Genomic DNA, 10,250 nt, shown 5'->3' with positions numbered 1-10,250 from the left:
AAGATTCTGAAGATTATATTTTTGTAGAAATTTGTCCATTTCTCCTAGGTTTTCAAATTTCTTGGCATGTAGTTCTTCATAGTAATTTCTTACAATCCTTTATTTTTCTGTAGTATCAGTTGTAATCTCTCCTCTTTCATTTGTCATTGTATTTATTTTGGTCCTCTCTCTTTTTTCATTGATTAGTCTGCTTTAAGCCTTGTCAAATTTTTTATCTTTTCATGGAACCAGCTTCTGGATTTATTGATCCTGAGAATTATGCCTGTAGTCTCTATGTTGTTCAGTTCTGCTGTTATGTTGGTTATTTCCTTCCTTCTACTTATGTGGACTATTTTTGTTGTTGTTCTTCAAGTTCTTGTAGGTGTAGGGTTAGGTTGTTTATTTGAAATGTTCCTATGTTTTATTAGGTAAGCCTGTATCACTATGAACTTCCTTCTTAGGACTGCCTTCACTGCTAGCCTTATGGGAGCTCCCTTGCATGTGACTTCCTGTTTCTACCTTGCCTTTCAGATTCTCTCCTTGTCTCGGAAATTTCCCATTTTAATTATGATGTGTCTTAAACTGGACCTCTTTGGGTTCCTCTTGATCAAGACTCTTAGTGTTTCCTGGATTTGTGTGACTTTTTCTCTCATAAATTGGGGAAGATTTCCATCATTACTTTTTCAAATAGGTTTTCTATCCTTTGCTCTTCTCCCCCTAGTATCCCTAATATGTGGCAATTATTCCATTTCGTGTTTTTCTGCACTTCCCTTACCACCTTTTCATTCTTTCTGAGTCTCTTTTGCTTTTCTTGCTCTATCTGGGTGTTCTTTTCTGCCTTGTCCTTCAGCTCACTGATTCTAGCCTCTGCTTCATCCAGCCTGCTTGTAATTCCTCCTAATGTGTCTTTTATTGATGAGATTTTATTGTTCATTTCTTCCTGGTTTTTGTTTATAGTTTCTATTTCCTTTCTCATGCAGATGCGGTTCTCACACAGTTCCTTGTAGTTGTTTGTGAGTTCTTTGAGCATCTTAATTAATTAATTAATTAATTAGGGATTTACTGAATCTCCAATTCAAGTTTTCAAAATAGGATGTTGGGATTAGGCTTCTGCCAAAATCACTAGGCATCAAATATTTATATAGTAGACCCTTCTGAAAACATCTGAGCACTAGAATTATGGGGTTCCAATGGCATTGCATGAATAATTTCCCATTTAAATCCTCTGGAGTCACGGTTCTTTCTTTCTTGTTATGTACTAGGATGTGAGAGAAATAGTAATGGATTAGGTAGGATTTGTAGAGTTCTCTAATGGTCATGGACCATGTTATTCCCATATATTGGCCATATTGGAGTAGGCTTGGTATTTTGGCTAGTTTGAACCATCATAGTTAACTAAAATGTTTACCATAGCTCCCACATCATCCCAAGCTTCTTCCTTTAAGAAACTCTTATGATGTTATCAGTGTAATAGCTTGACTTATTGAGAGTATGTTCATATCTAAATTTCCTTTCCAAACAGGACAATAGATATGGCTTATAGAGAATTACTATGGATCATTGCGTATGTTGAGGCAAAATCTGTATGAGTTATTATTTGCAGTGTACTGTTATTCTTGGAGCATATAAATTCAGCTTCTGGGCTATTGTAATCATGGTTGGATCTGGCAAATCTCTATCATTCAGATGAACAGAAAGCATTAGCAGTTCATTGCATTCAGCTGGAAGGAATGTGGAGAGTTGAACCTATGCATGTATTTGTTCTTCCAGTTCTGAGTCCTAATTTAGTCCAGAGTAACTTTATCATATCAGATAGTTTTCTTAAATTAAGGATATCTTCTCCACATTTTGCCACTGCACCTGAGGAGAAGAACAGTGCTTAGATGTACCCTTTAAATCTTAGAAGTATAACATTTGGGGTTGGTAGATTTCATCCATTTTTTTAAATCTGGAAAGCACCAACTTTTGGTGGGCTTAGCAGATAATTAAAATCTTCAACTGGTTCAGATAAGTAGTTAATGCTTTCTTATCTAAGGCCCTTATGACAATATATGTGGATGTGCAGAAGCTCAGTGGAGCCCATAGTAAACCATCCTAGGGAAAGTACAGGGGAAGCCATCACAGACATGATGTGGAGTCATGCCCTTGTGTAAAATAATTTCTGTCTTATAGAGAGTTACTCACTTCCTACTAGATTGAAAACAAAGGACTGAGTTAATGGACTAGAATCATTATGATTCAGCTGAGATGGATTCAGGCCTTCAGAACTGCACAGCTGTGATTACTTGTCCTTTCAGTAGTTGAAACATCAACTTCAATAAATCTCCCAAGTCCCCACTTCTCTGTCTCTGAGCTCTGTGCCTCTAACACCTAGCAGGGCATACAAACTTTTGGAATCTCTGGGCCACACTTGAAGAGGAAGAATTGTCTTGGGCCATACACTAAATGCACAAACACAAATGCAAACTGACAAGCAAAAAAAAAGTTTTAAGTAAATTTATGATTTTGTGTGGGTCTGTATTCAAGTGATCCAGGGCTCCTCGTGGCCCTTGGACAATGGGTTGGACACCTCTGGCAGGGATATGGCTGATAAAGGGACCCAAGACTGGTTCTCCCTTCATTTGGGTTTTAATAATGTTTGCCTTACCTAAATATTTCCTACAATGAAACACATAAATTCTGATTCACTTTATTTAGTTTTTTCTTTTCAAAACACAGGCTTTTCATCTATTTATCTGTTTTTTATTTTTCCTTGGAAGGACCCAAATCTTTTTTCTCTAAGGATTGTTCTAGGGGAGAAAACTGTCATTACATCATTTGAATTTGTTCCAAATATTCTAATAAACTAATCTATAATGACCTTACATTCTGTTTTCTTTAAAACTGAAATGATATAAAAAGGCCAGAGAGGCTGGGTCTGCCCATAAATGTGCAAGAATTATTTATGTGATAGAAATACCTGAGAGATTTCTGGAAACTCAACTTTCTGCCTAAGTGAATTCTATCTTCAACTGGTATCTCATTCTTTAGATGTTTCCGTGTTATATTTTTCATGGCATAGATATCTCCCATTGCTTGCAGAAACTTTTGTAAAGTCCCCATTTTCTGGGATGAAGTTGGGGAGAGGAAGAGACATACTTTTAATTAGGGAAAAGGTGTCTTTAGGGATATGCTGTTTGAGTAGGCTGAAAGCTGATGAGTTCTACACCTGGGAGAACGCCCAGTCATTGGCTATTTGAGGAAGATAAATCCCAGCATCTGTCTTGTTAGCTACAGAGATTAATGGTCAGAGACATGAATGCTATCCTAAATGTTGATAGGAAAGTACTTTTTGTTTACCTTACCACAATTGACTGAGGAGAACATTCAAATAACTACTTTCAGTGTTTTAAAATTTCTGGGGTTTTCGTTTTGGCAAAGAATGGATTTGGTCATGTTAATTTCCACAAATTCAGCCAGTTTTTACATAGCCATGAGAACACAGCATCTTTGTTTTTCTTTGAAGAAATTTTTTCATCAGGTGAGAGTGTTCAAGAATTTTACAAGTAAATATTTAATTTTCATTTAAGTGTCTTTATATCCTAGATATCTGTGTTGGATACTGCAACCCTTGTTTGAAAGACTGAGGTGATGGGGAGTTTGTCTGGCAACATGGGAAGTATGGCCATGTGAAGTTATTTCTACCTCTACCGATCACTATACATTACTCAGTGTCCATGATCACGCATAGATACAGGAGGTACCCACAGTCACTGCCAATGAAAGAAGCACTGGTTTTAAAGACTAAGGGAAAGACCTGAGGTGAGTTCTTAGAACAACTGATATTCATACAACATATTTAAATATTGCTAATATCTTAAATGCACATATTTTCATTGGAGGAAATCTGAATTAAGAAAATTAAGCTAGCAAAATAAGGAAATGAACCAGAATATAGGAAATGTGTTTGGTTTTTAGCATTAGAGCCTGCCAGGTGTTTCTTGTTTGTTTTGTTAAATAACAAAGAGAAACATGGAATGCATTCTAAATAAACTAATTGGTTTATAGTCTTGGTTCATGGGCTATTATATTTTACATGGTAAATTAACATTTCTAATTATTCTAAGACCTTTAAATCAGAGAACTTGTGATACGTCATCTGTATATTGCATTGAGTGTTTACCACTCCAAGCAGATCTTTTTCTGCTTATATATGACTCCCTTTACCCTTTCCTACCCTCACCCCTTCCTAGTGGAGTAATCACCCTTCTTTTTTCTGTGTCTATAAGTTTTTGTTTGGTTTTCTTCCTGGTTAATGTATTTCTTTCATTTTTCTTTCCCATATGTGAGTGAAATCATATGGTTCTTGATTTTTTCTGTCTGACTTATTTCACTTAGCTGAATCTCCAGGTCCATCTATGTTGTTGCAATGACAGGGTTTCATCTTTTCTCATGGTGGAGTAGTATTGTGTGTGTGTTGCCTCTCTTTTATCCAGCCACCTACTGAGACACTTTGGTTGTTTTCATGCCTTGGTCACCATGAATAAGGCTGCAATGAACATAGAGATGCATATATCTTATGTCACCCCCAAATTTAATTTAAAAATAATGAGAATTTCAAGGGAATTTCAGGTGAAAAGGGGAAGGGTTTACAGGAACAAGTATAAAGGACACATGGAGAAAACTAGGGGTGGGTGGAAATGGGAAGGAGGTGGGAGGACTGGGTGGGTGGCTGGGATGGGAGTAAAAGAAAATTGTACTTGAACAATAATTAAAATTAAACATAACAATAATGAGAAAATTTAAAATTGTAATGTAGATAAGGTGTTAAAATAGGGAAAAATAATTTCCTATCCTATTGTAGAAGCTTGATATAAGATTTTGGATTTTTTATTTTGAAATGTTTAAATTACACTTTACATTCAATATTATTCCATACTAGTTTCAGGGCTATAGCATAGTGGCCACACAATCATATTCTCCACAGTGTGTTCCCCTCCATACTTCCAGTACCCACCCTGCCCCATACATAGTTATTACAATATTACTGACCACATTTCCCATGTGGGATTTTGATTCTTATATGAAAGCTTTATATGTGTGAACATTTTCAAAGCTGAAATTCATAGACACAGCAACAGTACACTGGTAACCAGTGGGAATGTAGGTGTTCATAATGAAGGGTAGAGGGGGCCATATCTATGATGATGGAGGATGATTTGACTTTGGGTAGTGGGCATACAATGCAATACACAGATCATGTATCATAGAAATGTACACTTGAGATGAAGGGCTCTATATATATCAGTTAAGTTGATTTCATCTAGGGCATTGTTCAATGCCACAATATCTTTGTTGATATTTGTTTGGAAGATCTGTCCATTTTTGACAGTGGCATGTTAAAATCCCCTACTATAAGTGTGTTGCTGTCAAAAATATGTGGTGAAAATCCAAATAGTGCCTCTGTGTTAAGGGTTATAGGATAACAAAGATTACATAGATCAAATTACAACTTCTTAAAAAGCTGATAGTAAAAAGAAAAAAGAAACAAAAATTGCTGAAAGTCACAGAGTCCAACTGAGCAATTCCTTTATGGAACCATGTGCCAGTAATGTCATGGTCTGATGTATTCCAGTGTGTGGAAATGTACTGATAGACCCATGAAGACTGAACATCCTTTGAGACATACAGGACTGAATACCTAATAGCAACTTTTCATAGTATTAAGCGAGTTATTCCAAAAGAGACATGATTTTTGGTGCCACATCAATTATAAAGGTCCTCACCACAAATACTATCAAATGAGAAGACTGAATTCATGCCAAATATTTAGAGATTTTTTTTTGACACCAGCAGAGAGTAGGTCATTGCTGACTTGTGTGCCCAGGACTGACACTTCAAATAAGGCTCTATTAAATACACAACTGGCTGTGGGGCCTTTGATACTTTTCTTTGTCACCAATCCACTAAGACTTAGAGGGAGAACCTCTGACTTGTGGCCTAAAAAAAATCATCTGAGGAGAAACAGAATTGTCAAGGGAAGGTGCAATATTCTATTAGGAAGAAGAACACATAGATCTTCACCAAACATTTTTTTTTCTGTGTAAATCACTGTAGAAAATAAAATAATGAAGATGCGTACCAAAACATAATGGATGTACTCATAGCGTGTTCACAATTTCATTACAGGTCCCTTCTCCTGACCTCTCTTCTGGAAACAGGCTTTAGAGAAGACTGAATGGGACATAGTAACAATGTGACAGAATTTGTCCTCCTGGGCCTCACTCAGGATCCTGGGGGCCAAAAAGCATTATTTGTGATATTTTTGCTCACTTACATTGTGACAATGGTGGGGAACCTGCTCATTGTGGTGACCGTTTTTGCCAGCCCCTCTCTGGGCTCCCCCATGTACCTCTTCCTTGTCTATCTGTCATTCATGGATGCAGCAATTTCCACTGCCATTTCACCCAAATTGATCATAAACTTGCTCTGTGATCAAAAGACAATTTCCTTCTCAGCTTGCATGGGACAGCTGTTTCTGGAACACCTTTTTGGGGGTGCTGAGGTGTTCCTTCTGGTGGCCATGGCCTATGATCGCTATGTGGCCATCTGTAAGCCACTGCACTACATAACCATCATGAATAGACAGGCTTGCTTCCTGCTGATGGTGGTGTCCTGGTCTGGAGGTTTTGTGCATTCTGTGGTCCAACTTGTCTTTGTGTACAACCTCCCCTTTTGTGGCCCTAATGTCATTGACCACTTATTTTGTGACATGTACCCACTATTGGAACTTGCCTGCACTGACACTTACATCTTAGGCCTCACGGTGGTTGCTAATGGTGGAGCAATCTGTATAGTCATCTTTATTTGTCTACTAACATCCTATGGAGTCATCCTAAGTTCCCTTAAAACTCACAGTCTGGAAGGCAGGCGCAAAGCTCTGTCAACCTGTGGTTCCCACATCATGGTGGTGGTTCTGTTTTTTGTTCCCTGCATTTTTATGTATGCGAGACCTGTTTCCAACTTCCCTGTTGATAAATTCATAAGTGTGGCTTATACTGTTATCACTCCCATGTTGAATCCTCTAATATACACTTTGAGAAATGCAGAAATGACAAATGCTATGAAAAAACTCTGGTGGAAGCAGTTAGCTATGGACAGAATGACAATGTGTCATTAACACTGAATGCACTTGTTACTAATTCTGAAGCAACAAAGAGACAGTGCATTTTAATAACGGATAACTTAGTCAATGCAATGAGTTCTCTTGGGGTGCTTTTCTTTATTCATATAAAGGTATCAAAAAGTAGAAGAAATTATCCTTTGAGGTTAGACTCAATCTAATACAGAAATTCTGAAGGAAGAATAAAAAGGCACAAGTATTTTTCTTATTGTTAGGAAAAATCAACTAAGTTCACCTTGTAACATTTTTTATTGTTCCATTATAGTTGTCCTGATGTTTTCCCCATTGCTCTCCCCTGCCCTGTACCACCAACCACCACCTCCCATGGTAAATGTTCCCCACCCTGTCCTCGCCCAGGAGTCCTTTATTCTTGTTTCCTGGCTTGGCCCTTCCCCTTTTTGCTATTATCCCCCCAACTCCTCCCTTGTGGTCATTGTCAGATTGTTTTCTATTGTTTATATTGAAATGGGCTTTAGAAGAGTTTTTTTTCTTTAGTAAGTGAAAAACAAGGTAACTGAAAATTTGCTTTTACCCAGATAATGAAGAATCAATTCAGCTAATGTTTAGAACATGTCTCTCTTGTTTAAACAGTAGTATTTATTTATTTATTTATTTATTTATATTTATTGTTGTTCAAGTACATTTATTTCCATTTTCACCCCACCACACTTTCCTACCACACTCATCTTCATCTCCCATCCTCAAACCTACTCCTTTGGCTTTGTCCATATGTCCTTAATACCTGACCCTTGATGGCCCTTCCCCTATTTTCCCCCAGCATCACTCTCCCCCAGTCCCTCTGGTAACTTCAGTTTGTACTTTATTTCAAAATTTTAATGTTTGTTGTTGAATGCATACAACAGGTCTTTGCAGCTGCCTTAAGCATTTTGTCTTCAAGATTACTTCTGTTTCTCATTTTGATGCCTGTGCTTTTGAAGTTCAGGATGTTTAGATGGGAGATGATACCATAATTGTTTACATGCACAATCATGGAACAGTTCTGTTAGACAGGATGTTGGATACATTCAGAGGGTGGGATGAACCCAAATGGGATGGTCAACAATGAAAATGGATTCTAGTTCTTGACTAGAGTATAGAATACCATACTAATCCAAATTGTAAACATATTTTCATGCTTTTCCTCATAGTAATCATGTGCCTTTTCACCATTCTTCAAAGAGTAGATGAAGCTTATTTTGTCTTCATGATACTGAGGTTTTGGTAAAGAAATGTATCATTTTGCAGAGCAATGTGTTCCTGAAAAGTTGCATTCAACTTCAATACTTTAAATTATAGACTTTGTAATGGTTTGTTTTTATATAAACAAAATTTCGATTTTCAATCTTATCTTAAAACTTTTTTTTCTCAGTGTGTATCCCCTAAAGAACATCACAAACTAGGAAGAAGATGGAGTTGCTTTCACTGTATTGTAGTAACATCATCTATGTTTTGTAAGAGTTTTTTCCTAACTAAAATAAATTAGAACTTTTCTTACTTAAAAAATTTGTTATGAATTTTTTCATGTATACCAATAATATATGCAATTTATACCCACAATACAATCAATATTGAAATTAACTGTGTATCCCATTCCTCTCCTTCTTTCCGAGGGTAATCCTAATGTTGAATTTTTTATTAATCATAGTTAAAAGTAACTTAACTGCATATGTATGTATCCTTAAGTTATAAAGTGTACAGTTTTAATATTCTTTATGTTTATTAAAATTATGCCACATAGTACAAATTTTTCTAAGTCTTTTATCCAAAATATTGACTTCCTCAGATTTAATCATGGTGTTACTTGTCTCTGTAGTCCCACCAGTTCCCTGCTGTCTATTATTCCACGTCTAAATATACCACATGTTACGATCCCATTTAGCTAGTGTCCTAGTCTGTGTTGCTCTGGACATCCTAAAAGAAATTACTTTGTGTTAAATAGGCTGTTTACACGCTCACTTTCATTGATGGTTACAGTTTTCTCCTAAAGATGTATTATCAGTTACACTCCTGCTTGTGTTTATATGTGTGCATTTGTGTGAGTGCATGTGAGTAAATACTTTAAATGTACTTTACAAAGGACTTTCTGTTGTGATGAGATCAAGTTTGTCAACACATTTCTAACAAATGCAACCTATTGTCCTAATCTGATATGGGATGTTTATGATAAAGTGCAAATATGTGTACCTATTTCTAGACTCTTTTCTTTTGATTGGTTTATTATTCCTAAGCCAATACTACATTATTTTGGGTCATGTAAGTTGACTTTTATATATGTTAAGAGGCCTACTATACAATATTCTGATTAGAAATAACACTTTCTCTTTACAACAACTATATTCCATATAATTATTAAAATAATTTTAGAGGTCTTAGACTTACCTGTATTTTGACAGATAGTATATGAAATGTATAATTAACCTGGAAAGGAATTGATATATTGATCACATTGAATCATTGTTTCTAGGAGCATGAATAATCTCACTATTTACTTAGGTCTTTAAGATTCACTTAAATTTTGGAATATTGCTGAGCAGTAATGATATCAGTGACTTTTCTTTCCAACATCTTTCTAATATTTTATATCATAGTTCTCATTTTATATTACTTAACAGAGGAAAAGTGATATAATAACTGTGAGTATAGGAAACCTTGTCTTATTCTTAGTTTTAATCGGGATGCCTGTGATATTTCTCTATAAAAACATATTCATTAAAAATTAGCATCTCAAGTGTCCTCCAAGAAACAGGTATCACTCTTCAAAGGAACAACTGGAAACTATTTACAAAGAGTTTACAAGATTAAAGACCAGATGGGAAAGGAGATGGGATTATAGGGGAAACTTGTGAAGGGTTAGCAGGAACAATTATAAAGGACACATGGACAACAACAAGGGGGAGGAGGTAGAAACGAGAGAATGAGGAGGCCTGGAGTATTGGAGATGGGTTTGAGAAAGGAGCAGAAGACTGTACTTGAACAATAATAAAAAATATTAAAAACAAAACACCTTTAAAAAAATGGTGAAGTACCCAGACTACCAAAGGTAAGACATCATTAGTATCTCAGTTATGAAGAAGAAAAAGGAATAGCTCTTTTTTCAAACATGGAAATA

General features: G+C 36.1%; 1 protein-coding gene across 1 annotated transcript; it reads left to right on the top strand.

The window, feature by feature from the left end:
- The first annotated feature begins 6,196 nt into the window (after window positions 1-6,196).
- Window positions 6,197-7,138, top strand: LOC123832467 (olfactory receptor 4A5-like). The gene has a single exon (XM_045860112.1). The coding sequence runs from the start codon at window positions 6,197-6,199 to the stop codon at window positions 7,136-7,138; it is 942 nt and encodes a 313-aa protein (XP_045716068.1).
- Window positions 7,139-10,250: the final 3,112 nt, after the last annotated feature.

The sequence above is a fragment of the Phyllostomus hastatus genome, unplaced genomic scaffold (genome assembly GCF_019186645.2).
Source record: "Phyllostomus hastatus isolate PE091 unplaced genomic scaffold, TTU_PhHast_1.1 phas_scaffold_190, whole genome shotgun sequence".
Classification (NCBI taxonomy): domain Eukaryota; kingdom Metazoa; phylum Chordata; class Mammalia; order Chiroptera; family Phyllostomidae; genus Phyllostomus; species Phyllostomus hastatus.
Note: the sequence above shows the minus strand (reverse complement) of the source record. Positions and strands in the feature narration are given on the sequence as shown.

What these genes read in the sequence shown, in the direction of transcription:
- LOC123832467 (XM_045860112.1), top strand. Translation starts at nt 6,197, where the DNA reads ATGGGACATAGTAACAATGTGACAGAATTTGTCCTCCTGGGCCTCACT.